Source organism: Prosopis cineraria, unplaced genomic scaffold, assembly GCF_029017545.1.
Source record: "Prosopis cineraria cultivar Desert tree isolate PC_DT_omini unplaced genomic scaffold, ASM2901754v1 PC11, whole genome shotgun sequence".
Lineage (NCBI taxonomy): Eukaryota > Viridiplantae > Streptophyta > Magnoliopsida > Fabales > Fabaceae > Prosopis > Prosopis cineraria.
In genome coordinates, this window is record NW_026555342.1 from 12,039,562 (window position 1) to 12,053,213 (window position 13,652).

The following is a 13,652-nucleotide window of genomic DNA, read 5'->3' on the forward strand; positions in this document are numbered from 1 at the left end:
GATTCTTGAATTTTATGAAAAGTAATCTATATAATTATATATTGCTTTTCTCCAAGTGTGAGCTTGCCTTCATTGTATGTCGTGTGGATTGCACAACTCTCTAAGCTACATACTCTCTTCAGCTAACACATTTTCTCTCCACCAAACACTGATCTCAGCATGCTATGTGGTAATTATCCTAATTTATTTTAAGGAAAATAATACAATTTATGATAAACTTTTTATTGATATAAAATTAATAGGCAATTATTGTTCAAACGCCGACTGTGAATGACGGTCTCGATTTTATTCCACCAGGAGCGGCCCAGATTGCTCATCTCGGAACGGCGTCGTTTATCATTAGTGATTGGCTCCTAACCGTGTCGCGCGCTGCATTGTGGGGACGAGGAGCCCTCGTGAGAGAACGCACGGAGAAGGAGGGAAAATGTCCGTTTCTCAGGAACTATGCAAATCCAAGAGCAAGCAAACGACAACGTATTGCTGCTTCAACCTTTAGCTCCTCCACGGCACTCCGGCAGTCTTTTGGTGCAGAAATTCGGTCCGGAGTAGCTTCGCAACTCGTCGCAGGTAAATGCCCATTCTTGATCTCTATTTTGTTCACTCTCTGCTTCTCTGTATAATTCACACTTGCTTCACGATGTTCTTGAGATTGTCGCTCTAGATTGCTAGGGTTTATGACTTGGGCTATATTGGCCATTATGAAAACTGCAATTCGCTCGCTTCTACCCCTTGAATTAATTATGATCAGTGCCTTAATACAATTCAAAGGGAGTATTGGGATTTATGTCGTCAGTTTGGAACTAGAATTTTTTCCGGACTGGTGAATTTAGTACACTTTACGCTGGAAAGTCATGTTGCGACGTCCTTGACGGGTTTAAAAACGGGAGCGCCGTGTTTATTTCCTTTGGGCTGTGGAAGTGGCAATTGAAATCCTCTGATATTGGTGTACGCTGGCAACGAACCAATGTGTGCCTACAAAGCTGTCTTGGTTTGGAAAAATGTGGCGGGGTCTGTTACATCATACATAGCAAATGGTGCTTCTGAACTGTTACTTGCTATATATTCCTATAATTATTATTGTTATTATTTTCTGACTGAAGCAACGGTTCGTCTTTGTTTAAGCATGTAATGATCACACTCATGCACGAGTAAAGCTGATGCCCACTGATAGCTTTGTTTAATCAATTTGAATTTACACTCCACAACACCATTAATTACATTAGTACATTAGTCTAAGCTACTTTATTACAACTTTTCTTTTTACAGTTTGTTTATTTCATTATTTCATTTTTTTCCAATGAGATTAGAGTAGTATGCGAATGCGATGATTGTCAAGGGTACATTAACTTATAGGATCAGAGATTGGTCTCTTCTGTGATCAATCAAAGTCCTTGCCTGATATTTACTCCCTGAGAATTGTGTTGTCTATATTCGGTAACTGCTATGTCACTCTTATTTGGGTGAAAGAAGTGTGCTTTCCTTCTTCATAGGGAACAGGAGGGTGCTGGACAAGCAAAGAAGTTCATAAACTTTGTGAAACCCTAGAATTTTTGTTAGTACTAATAGTTTCCTTGGCATTGGCCTCAACTTTTAAGATTGGAGTGTACTTGATGTGAATGGGTTTGACTACTACTCTTTCTGCCCTCCCTCACCACCCCCCATTCCTAGGTCACAAAAATTGGAGGGCTTCTTAGTTCCTTTGTAACCCAACAAATTAAGAAACAAAAAAGAATCTGTATCCATTGTTTTACACCCATATATGCTTTTGTCCAAAAGTTTCTCGGAGAACAAGACCAATTTATCCCATTCATGTGGTAAATTGGGAGATTTCACAAATTACTTTCACCTTTCATCTCTTTCTTTTGTATCTTTGGTAGCATTTGCATTTGGTAGAAAACCAGCATGTTCAAAATTGAAATTGATCTCATTCATTTTAGATGTGACGGCCTTTGGATTATGAATGCACAATAATTACATAGATGCTTGTGCATTACATACTATCTCTTGAGATTTTTAATTGTTCTTGGCTTTTGCTTTCTTCAGGGCCTCTAGTGATTTCAACCTCTGTATGAATACTTTTTCCCACAAGCACTTTCGAATCCTCTAAGGCTCTTTAGAATAAGAAATAACCATATATTGTTTGTTTAAGATGCCCTCTTGTTCAACTGCACAGTCAACAAATGTTGGTTGTGCCAAGGATTGGAGTATGTTGCATTCTACTGATAGCCATGAAAGAATTTTGAAACCTGAGGAGGCACAAACTGAGGAGGAAGAGGAGGAAGGAGACGAGGAAGATGCAGATTTCAATCCTTTTGTAAAGGAAACCCCATCACAAGAAGCATCTTCAAGTTTGAGCTCAGAGGTTGATGGTGTGGATGGTGATGCTGTCAACAGCATTTTACCTGTGGATATGAATTTATCGAAACTAACCACTACAGAGCAAATATGTGCTGTTGAAGATTGTGACCATGGCGAGGAGGAAATTGCAATGCATTCATCACTTTCTGAGGATGGGACATGTGAACAAGAATTGCAAAAGAATGCTACTTGCAGTTCTAAAAACAGAAAACCAGCTTCGAATTCTGAATCAGAAACTAATCAAGAGAAGGACAATGGCTTAAGTAGTAAGACTGATGATTATGCATTGAAGATTGGAGAATTAAATAATGCAACAAAACCCCAGAGTCTAGTAGTAGAAACAGACGATAATGACGCCATCTGTACTCGCACTAGAGCCCGCTATTCGCTTGCAAGTTTCAGTCTTGATGAACTCGAGACTTTCCTTCAAGAGAGTGATGATGATGATGACCTTCAAAATGTTGATGATGAAGAAGAGTATAGGAAATTTCTTGCAGCTGTGTTACAAGGTGGAGATGTTGAAGGTCCATCCCCTCATGAAAATGAAAATGTTGATGATGAAGATGAGGATAATGATGCAGACTTTGAGATCGAGCTTGAAGAATTACTAGAGAGTGATATTGATGAAAATGAAGCAGTGAAAACCCAGAAAGAGCATGAAGGAGCTGCACGACGACCTGAGACTAGGCAAAATCGGCGCCAGAAGTCTTCTTCTCATTGTGATAAGAAGACTTTAGGACTGGCTAAGAAGCCATTGCGGCCCATTTTGCCAAATTTGTCTAATGGGCCGCTTGCTTCAGGGAAAGTTCTGATGCCCGATGTTACTTTGAGCTTTCAGTCTTCTGCTTCAGGAAATGGTCTTGTAAATGGGTTTACCCCTCAACAGATTGGTCAATTGCACATTTTGATTCACGAGCATGTGCAGCTTCTTATTCAGGTATTTTCATTGTCAGTTTTTGATCCTTCACGGCAGCAGATTGCTTCTCAGGTTCAAGATTTGCTTTTTGAGTTGCTTCACAATCTCGACAAAATAGTATCTTCGAAAAGTGTGCCATATCCTAGCATTTGCTTTTATCCATCAAATGTTTCCTCATTAGTCGCCAATGGAGGTCAGCATGACATAGAATCTTCTGGTACATATGGTGCACAGAGAATGTTTCTTTCCCAATCAAATGAGCGTTCTTCTGAAGGAAGATGTGGATTCAATTCGAGCAGGTCAAATTCTTCTCAAGACACTGAGGGTTCTTTACAGTTATCTTCTGTCAGAGGCCCTATAATATCTATTCTTGATGTTGCTCCACTTAATTTAGTTGGGAAATTTGTAGATGATGTTCATTATGGTAAGTCATATTAAAGATGTCAAGTGTTTTATGTGCTTTGCTGTTACATTCTGGTTAAGAAGAGTGATCTTTACATATTTAGGCATTGGATTGCAATTTTGCAGCTATTCAAGAGTGTCGGACCGTTACTTGAAATCTGGATGTGATATGCATGCCGAGAAGGAACCTCTCTTTCCTTGTTTTCCATCATTAACCAGTGCTACTAATGAAGTTTCAAGTGGAACACCCTTTGCAGCTGTTAATGTGGTCTCAACTTCACCTGGTCAGCAACAGCCTAAGAAAACATTGGCTGCCATGCTTGTTGAAAGTACAATGAAGCAATCAATCGCTTTAGTACCTAAGGAAATTGCTGGGTTAGCTCGAAGATTTCTGCCTATGTTCAATCCGGCATTATTTCCACATAAGCCACCCCCACCAGCTGTTGTAAATAGGGTGCTGTTCACTGATTCAGAGGATGAGTGAGTTGCAGTTCTTCTCTTTCTGAACCATCTGTATTGAATGCTTTTCTGGTCATGATTCTTGATCTTTATTCTGCTCAAAGGTCTTAACTTTTTTGCCTTGAGCTTGTTGGTTAACCAGTTTTTTGTTTGTAATTTATTAGCCCTATCTTTAACCTTACATGTATGTGCAACAAGACGACCTTGCTATGATGAATCATCCTAAAGGAATTTTTAGTGCATTTGTTCTTCATCATCTCTTCTTTGCTAATTTTTTCCTTTCTTTCTTTTTGATTGTTTTTGTGTACTTTCTTTACCTTTTAAACTATTCTTGCTTTTCCTTGTCTTGTAAACCAGACCTATTCACTTGTAATGAAATTCCTTTTTCTATAGAATGTAAGATAGCCTATTCTAGTCCTATTTAGGTGTAAGACGACCAACTAATGTTTTTTCTGTCCTTTTAATATATACATTCCCTTTGTTTTCTTAGTTGACTTGGATTTTTTGCATTTTTTTTCCTTGTTATTACTGCTTTTTATCCTCCTGGTTTACAAGAAGCTCATGGAGTTGACATTTCTCTCTATGATCTTATTACAGATTACTGGCCTTAGGGTTATTAGAATATAATACAGATTGGAAAGCAATTCAACAACGTTTTCTTCCCTCCAAGTCTAAGCATCAGGTGATTATTACTATTGATTATGCTTTCTAAGAACAAATTTTGCTGCATTTATTGGAGGAGAAGTTGAAGCCTATTCATCTTGTTTTTACTTTAATCCTCTTGTGAGCCAACAGAGACTCCATCAATTTTCAAACATATCATGCATGCTGAGCTTGTGTGACTTGGTTTTCTTCCTGAAGATAACTTGTCTGATTTGTGAACGTTCTCATCCATGTAGCCGGCCCCACTTAGTGGGATAAGGCTTGTTGTTGTTGTTGTGAACATTCTCATCTGAAGAAAAGTTTATAGGTATTGCTTGGCTGTTTGTTTTTTGAACATATAAATCATGTTCACGGCATGACATGATATTATTTATTTGTAGATGGATTGAGATGCTTTTAAAAGCTTCAAAAATCTTTTTTAAATAATTTTATTGCTATTCAGTATAGTACATTTTACACTTATCATATCATGGTGATTTTGTTCTGTGATTTTGATGGTTCATTATCATGATGAAATGCAAATTTCTGCTTCTTTTGTTTTGGTTTGTGCTGAGCTTTCGGTTTTAGATGTAATGTTTAGACAAGCAGATTCATTATAGCGGTGAAACTTTGTGACTGATCTAATATGATATGGGTTCATTTGATTACAGATTTTTGTCAGGCAGAAAAACCGCTGCTCTTCTAAAGCTCCAGATAATCCTATAAAGGTGAATTCAAGTGCTTAAATTATATGATGAGTTCACACTGATGAATGTATTCTTGTTTATAGTGGTAGATAGAGTAAATTTTGTTGATGAAAATCCAAGGTATTGTAAAACATTTTTTGTGTTGTTGCAGTCCTCCCTCTCTCACTCTCTCTCCCCAAAAGACCAAAGTTTATTCTGAAGGTAACTCACTGCTGGACAGTGACAAAATAAACACGGCAAATTTTCTGACTCAGATTTTCACATTATTCACTTAGGGGGAAGTGCTCTATGGAGCCATCAAACAGGCTTGTTGTTACTACTTACCCCATTGAGAATTGCTGTCAAAAAAATAAATTACTTTAGGAGTTTTGGTTTCCAAATTGCTTATCAAGAGCAATATACTAGACCATAAGTCATCCGCTGGCATCCCCCTTTTAATGATATTTCTTCTTCTTGAAATCCTAGATTATTGATTATTCTTCAGCCAGAACCTCTTCAACAATTTCTTCTCTAACCAGCACCCTGAGAAACTCATAACTTAAAGATTTCCCTTTTCCCTGCTGCTTCAATGATTGATGTTATAAAAACCAGACTAGACCAACTGGTCGAATCAGAAAATTGGTGAACAAGGTCTGGTCTAGTCTGTACAAGACGAAAATCAGTCAAGGCCTGGCATGACCGGTCAAAAACCAGTGAAACCAGACCAGTTCAGAGAAAACTGGTTTATAAAAATGAAACTGAAGAAGTTGAGCCTTATTAATTCATTGGAAGTCAAGTCCAAGTGCATGTAGACCTGCCACCTTAATTTCATTCTTTTTCAAGCAAAACCACTTCCACCTTGCTCAACTTTATAGATGATATCCATTATGCATACAAATGAAAAAGTTAAAATTTTTGTGGATGATTCTTGGGGTATAAGTGAAGTAGATGATGGTCTAGATTCCACCGCATCCAAATGAATTGATGGTAATGAGCAGAACCTCTCTGGTCTTGACTAAGGCAAAAAAGAATCTAGTTATATTATTACAAGAGTCTAATTATATTATTCTCTTTGTTTCTTTTTATTTCTTGACCAAGTCATGTAAGAATCTAATGCAATTTAATTAGTTAATTTAAATTTAATTTATAATTATATTATTTTTGATTTCTTTTGAAATATTTAGATATAATAAATTAAAAATATCTTGATTTTATTACAACCATTTCAATCATAATCAAACCATTGAACCCATACCTCAACTATTTCTATGACTAGTCTGCTAACGATAATTGTATCTTGGATGCCAACTAATCTAAAGAATCCAATTCTGTGAGAATTTCCTCCTTTGTAATCTGAAAGTTGACTTTCTCCGTCAAGGCTTTCAATTTCCTCATGAAGCAGGGTTTATCAACCATATAGTTCCAAAGCAAAAAGGAGAAGGGCCTGTTGAACTTTGCGTGGCTTTAATGGATAGGATTAGATAGATTAAAAAAAAAAAAGCATTGTGATTGAAAAGTTACCTTATAATTAGGTGAGCTGCTCAACTATATTAGGTTGTCTAGTATGCTGGTCATAAGATATTATGGTGTTGAGCAGTCTCAGAATGTAGACTGATTTGTCTTCTGAAAAAGAAAATGAAAGAATGGTTCATGATGCAATGAAGAAAAGTTTCATTGTTTGTGGATAAGATACTAAACTTAAAAGGGATTTGGCATCAGTTAATTAAAAGAACAGGAAGCTTTTGTTTGAAGCTATTGCACTCTAGCAGACTTCATATTTGTGCTGTATAGCATGCATGTAATGACAGTAACTTAATAAATTAATTAATATATATCTTGATATTGTTGCTTGCCATTTTCATGCAGGCAGTAAGGCGAATGAAAACTTCTCCATTAACTGCAGAGGAGATAGCACGTATTCATGAGGTAGTTTATTGAGCAGCATATATAGGATTTGAAATCTGTATATAGTTTCTTTGACAGGCAGCATTATAACTTGTTGATAAATGACCTAAAACACAGGGACTTAAGGTTTGTAAATTTGATTGGATGTCAGTATGGCAATATCTTGTTCCACATAGAGATCCATCCTTGCTTCCACGTCAGTGGCGTATTGCACTTGGGACTCAAAAGTCATATAAGCTAGATGCAGCCAAAAAGGAGAAGCGAAGATTGTATGAGTCAAAAAGAAGAAAGTTGAAAGCTGCTTCTTTGGAGAGTTGGCAAGCCGTATCTGATAAAGAGGTTTGTTTTTGGGCCTTGCCCATATTTACCATGATTTGTCATGATGCCTCACTTGAATGTAGCTCAAGGGGACTGCCCAAATGGCTTGTGACGAATGTTATTCAGGCTGAAAATTTTACAAGAATCTGTCTTGAATTTACCATTCAACTAATACGCAAATGCAACTGTATAGGAAGCTATAAATCACTAGAAATTGATGTTGGTGCTGGTAAATGTGAAAGCATACCATATTGAAATTTGGTGATTGGTTTATTTGAACGTAAAGATGTTTTGAACTCATGTACTTAAATTTGCAAGCCAAGCTATTGCCCCTGCTGCCAAGTTCATGAATCTGCAATAGGGCTGAGGCTATGGAGTTGAAAGTTCAATCCACTGACTGATAATGGATTTATTTTCATAACGTTTTGTGATTTATTGCAGGGTTGTGAGGATGAAGCTGCTGGCACAGAGAATTGGATGGATGATTCAGATGTTGCTTATGTCCATCAGGCATTTTTGGCAGATTGGAGGCCGGAGACATCCATTGTTACTTGTCCTGAACGCTCGCCTGCAAAAGACAGAGAAGTGAACCTTGTCAATGATGCTATGTCACAAGAGGCTTCTCAAAACTACAACTGTGAACAAACTCAAAACAGTTTGTGTGAAAAAGCTGGACCTAAGATTGGTGATAGGGATGCATTTCCTTTTGTATCTAAGCTTCCACAATGTCAAATTTCATCTGACTTGAGGGGTGGTTTTCCTAGTGCCATCAAATCTAGAAACCCAGTTTTTGATATGACAACCTCTAGCTCCAAATACAACTGTCGACCATATCGTTATCGGAAAGTAAGTAGTTCCCACTTGGTGAAATTAGCACCAGACCTGCCCCCTGTAAATCTCCCTCCATCTGTTCGTGTAGTTTCTCAGACAGCCTTTAAAGGATACCAGTGTGGAAGATCTAAGATTTACCCTTCTGGAGGTAGTGTTGCTTCTCACAGAAAAGATCATTCTGCTCCAATTTCACCTGTTAAAAAATATGGAAGTGTTCATCCAGTTATGAGTACAAGGCTCACTGCAAAAGACAATGGTACTGGTTCTCAGCTTGAAAGATCTGTGACTGTAGGGGGCAGATCTTCTGCAGAAAAAGGCCCTAGTAGTGATCTTGAGATGCATCCTTTATTGTTTCAAGCCACTGAAAATATGTCTCATTATCCATTGAAATTTAGTTCTGGTACTTCTAGCTCCTTCAGTTTCTTTTCAGGAGCTCAACCACAATTAAATCTGAGTCTCTTCCATCGGCCTCACCAGCAAAACCATGTTGATGATGGTTCTAATAAATCTTCAAAGTCAAAAGGTTGCACTTCAGGGTCCAGTGGCTTTGATTTCCATCCACTTCTGCAGAAATCAAATGACTCGCAATTGCAAACAAGTTTTGATGCCATTCAGACTGAGTCACCAATTCCTAGCTGTATGCCAGCTATAGATACATCTTCTAGTGTAAATGAAAAGTCCAGTGAACTTGACTTGGATATTCACCTAAGTCATGCATCTGGAAAGGAGAAATCTATTGAAATCAGACACTTAGAAGCAAATGATGCAATGGGATGTACAATAAATGCAACAAATTGTGGAACTGCAGCAAAACCTTTAGAGACTGGTGTTCCATGCAGTCAGGAGGGTGAAAAAAGCCCTCCAGTTAGCAGTAGCAAGCTTGTTTCATGTGCTCATCCCCAGCTGTTGGTTTCTTTTGATAATATCAGCAGATGTGACATGGACGATCTTGGTGATAATTCTCATCCTGAGATTGTGATGGAACAGGAAGAATTAAGTGACTCTGAGGAAGAAATGGAAGAACACGTGGAGTTTGAGTGTGAGGAGATGGCTGATTCTGAAGGAGAAAATAGTTCTGGCTGCGAACAACTTGTTGAGGCACATGATAAGGTAATTTGTGTGTCTTTTTAATTAGTTGCTGGCATTTTTTTTTCTACTGTGATTTTCTTGCTAGCGAATGTTTCATTGAGTATAACACTATAACCTTTCATCAAGAAATTTAATTTAATGTCTACTCCTCACTAAAAACAATTATTTTTTCTTTTTATTTCATGAAGCTAAACTTTTAAAGATCATAAATGCAATTTTTTGCGGAGCATTAGATAAGGAATCAAGTGTATTTCTCAAAAATGCACTTTCCTCGTGTTATTGTAGGGAGAAAAATAAAAGAAAGGAAAAATACTTTAACCTTTGGTTTGATGGAGAGAGAGTTAGAGAGGAAAGAAAACTAGGAGAGAATAGTTTTCCCTCCTAATAATCCTTCCCCTCTATTTTCCTCCCACTTTTCCCTCCATCCGAACCAAGAATCTAGGACGTCTGTTTAAAGTGTTACTTGAGACAAATTTAGTACATGCAGTACAAGCCCAGGCCCATTAATCACTACATACTCAAACTATTTTAACACTCCTCTCAAGCTGAAAATTCTGCAAAGTTTTGCTGTGTTATTTTGGGGAAAGAGTATGGAAGGGAAGGCAGTGACTTTTTAGATAGGCATGCAACATACTATTCATAGTTGTCAATTCGCCAATTAAAGGTCATTTGGGACATGTCCATTTGCCAAATCACTAACATAGCTTGCCTTAACCTTGACATACTCAAACTATTTCAACGCTTCCCCTCGAGTTTAAGATTATACAACCTTCAGCTTATTACAATCAAAAGCCAATTAAGGGTCAAATAAAAGAATATTCCAGTTTGGAACCTCATTATCTTTTTCAGGTCCAGGGCCCTCCCAGCCAGCAATGTCTAAAGGAGGGCTTGATGACTTGTTGGTTACAAGCGCAACTATTCTCTCGTTTATGTAAAATCCTCTTAATTTTGTTGTCTCATGCCTTGATAAAGATATTTATTTGTCAAGCTATCCACTTCTTTTTTGGCTGCTTCTTGGATCATGACCACCTGATGCACTATGAACCGACTTTAGGATTCTCTTTCACTACAACCTTTGTGCCAATGTATGTTCAGTCATACGCTTTGCGTTACCGTTCATATCACTTTGAAGAATATCATCTTGTTCTTGTACGATGCTGAATTGCTGATTCACATTCTCAGTTAACTGTTGAGATCTCTGTTGAGATCTTTTTTTATTTTTTCTTAAAAACTAATTTTCTTTATTACTTCTTTGTTTTGATAGGAAACCCCAAATTCGGCAGTGGAAAAAGTTGCGACAGACACAGTTTTTACAGGAAAATCATCTGAACTCAGGTCCGATTCCAGTACTCAAGCCGATGATAGTCTCCTCATAGATGATACGTGTGCATCAAAAATGGCTGTGTCTAGTGAGGGAAAGAGCGACCAAAGTAGCACTGCATGGTTGAGCTTGGACTCACTTTCAGCAGATAATGCTGTGCTCTCAAAGACCGTTCATGAGGTCGGCAGAATCAGCAAAACCATGCAGGTGGATGCAATCGGTGACGCTCCAACTTCCCAAAACGTTGAATTGTCTCCCGCTGGCAGATGCGGCAAGAAGTCAAAATCTTGCGGCAAAGCAGGCGCCGAGGACAGACATGCTATAGACATGGTACAGCAGCTGCATCTGGGACCTGTTGTCTTTGCCACCCCGAAAAAGCCCCGGAAGCATTCTGGTAAATCAAGATCAGGTTTGAATATAGGATTAACTGTTGAAAGTTCCAGCCATGGTGATAATCACAGATGATTGATTGATGCACCATCTTGACTAACCTAGGTTTTTTAGCATTTGTCCATATTGGTAATTTAGGTATTAATTATCATTTGTAGTTGTGACGATAGCAAGTAAATCAGAGCTCAAGTTCTGCTTGCGAATGAATGAAAATGATGCTTCGTACTAATTTTCTTTTTTGCACTCCCCAAGTGGCATTATTCCTTTTCTTTGTAAATATGAAGCAAAAAATTTAATTTGGGCTTCGCTCATGTACACTAATCATGATGTACAGAAATTTATTGTTGTAACCCCTAGTTTGTGGTGAAATTGATTGATTGATTGTATTTCTTATGATCGCTACTTCAAACCTTAAATTATATCGCCGGAATAATGCTTCCCTCGCAACTAATTACCAATGGAAAATTTGCCATGGGTGGCTCATGTTTGATGCGTAAATCTATAGTTTAATATGTAGTGCCCTCGAGCTCGGGAATTTTTTTGGAAAAATTTTTCATAAGATATAGTCCGGGTCAAATTTGTTCACATGATCTTCAAGTCGGCTTAATCACTTGCTTTTTTAAATATAGCTTAAATGAATTGGATCAACCAAAAAAGTAAAAACCATAGTATTGGATTAGATGACGTGACGTTGGTAATCAGTTCAATCACACATCTATCCCCTTATTTTATAGCAGGGACCCAACTTTCTGACAAAATTAACAACTTAACCAATTGATGCTCTAACTATTAACACTACTAAGGGTCTGATGCCACACAACAGTACTCCTCAGTGGAAAAGATCCTAGTCTACAATCAATCAAGAAACATGAAATGGACCAGCAGCCCAATTCAACACTGGCCTCTGGATTGAGCCTGATAATGCAACGTCCATTGGAATCTGGATTGTGTTCCCATTACAGATGAGTCTTCATCTCGGCCCAGTTAAAAATTAATGAATGGCCCAAGTTGTCCCGGGATTCTATTTTTAAGAGAATCTTCTGTTTCAGTTGGGCCATTGAAATTTTCTTTAATATGCTTCCGCAATCTACATGAGGCACAAGATAGAAGATGCAGATCAATTGAAAATATATGATAAAAGTTACGACAAGCTGTATTATTCACATTACAAATTATAAATAACTTAACCTTTAAATTCCATGAAATGCAAGTGCGAATGTATCTAGTTTACGAAAATTTCACGCAGATATTTTCTAAGACTCGGTTGACTTTTCGTACATACACACAGCTTGAAGTTAATTCAGCTACGATGTCAAATTCATGGAATTTAAGGAGTGTCTGGAAACTCCATCAGAACTTGATCCTCATGTCGATTGGGTAAGTCTTGAAATTCACCAATTCCTTATGATCCAAGACATTTCGACCAGTCTGATGTATTATACATAATCCAGTGTCGCTTCTACGTTGGTGTATTATTAATTATTCCGAAGCTTTAATTCAGATTTAAATGGAAAAATCTTGAGTACATAACCAGATAAGATGCTATTCCGATTGCCAAGCTGGCCGTGAGATTAGTTTGCAGTATCAAATCCAAGTTCACCTGGAGAAGCAGACTACAATGAACTGCAGGCACAGTAAAGAAGACGGAGCGGAACAGAACACAATATGCTACTCTTGCTCACGAGATGACCAAAAGACACTGTATATCTGAAAGAACCATTTAAGGTTATGACAGCCGATCTTCAAGTGAAATGAACGGTAAGTTAAGCGTTTGAGAGAGAGAACCCGGGGGGGGGGGGGGGGACAGAGTGTGTATGAGTTTTCAACACGAACACAGCAGACTTGAGTTCATCCAGTCAAAAGCATTTCGAGTACAAATGTTTAACCCTAAAGTGAAAAATCATTTGTTATATTCTTACAATCTCTAAAATTGAGCCCCTTCACACGAAAGCTCTGTGTGTTTAAAAGTTCTTTGTGATTTCATTTAATTATGAAGACTAACTTATTTTCAACCCGAACTTAACTGACGAATTTTATTATAATCACCAAGATCCTTCTGATCAAAGTTATGATCCTACTGGGCCATTTTTAACCTAACATTACTCTGTTGAGATTTCAGGATTGCGATGGAGAAAACTCCTACATTTAATAGCAATGACTTCTTGTTAATCTCTTGCCAAATGAGATCCAAGGAGTTCATGGTTGTTACTTTTTTTTGTGGTTCACTTGATCACTGCTTCATATATTATTTGATCATTTCATTTAGATGTGAAGCAGCTCAATACATTATTATTTTTTTCTACCATTTGCAAGTAATTCTCAATCAAATGCAACG

The 13,652-nt window shown here is 37.6% G+C and overlaps 1 protein-coding gene across 1 annotated transcript; it reads left to right on the forward strand.

The window, feature by feature from the left end:
• Positions 1-359: 359 nt before the first annotated feature.
• On the forward strand, positions 360-11,703 carry LOC129286107 (uncharacterized). The gene is made up of 9 exons (XM_054922131.1): positions 360-567; positions 2,044-3,698; positions 3,781-4,156; positions 4,733-4,817; positions 5,449-5,505; positions 7,330-7,389; positions 7,486-7,707; positions 8,128-9,627; positions 10,871-11,703. Exons 2-9 carry the CDS (start codon positions 2,150-2,152, stop codon positions 11,390-11,392), a joined length of 4,371 nt encoding a protein of 1,456 aa, XP_054778106.1. The 5' UTR covers positions 360-567; positions 2,044-2,149; the 3' UTR covers positions 11,393-11,703.
• Positions 11,704-13,652: the final 1,949 nt, after the last annotated feature.

Bases quoted from the DNA above. Each gene is read 5' to 3' on its own strand.
- LOC129286107 (XM_054922131.1), top strand. From the start codon at position 2,150: ATGCCCTCTTGTTCAACTGCACAGTCAACAAATGTTGGTTGTGCCAAG. The intron at 3,699-3,780 runs GTAAGTCATATT...TTACATATTTAG, and splicing joins TGTAGATGATGTTCATTATG to GCATTGGATTGCAATTTTGC. The intron at 4,818-5,448 runs GTGATTATTACT...ATTTGATTACAG, and splicing joins CCTCCAAGTCTAAGCATCAG to ATTTTTGTCAGGCAGAAAAA.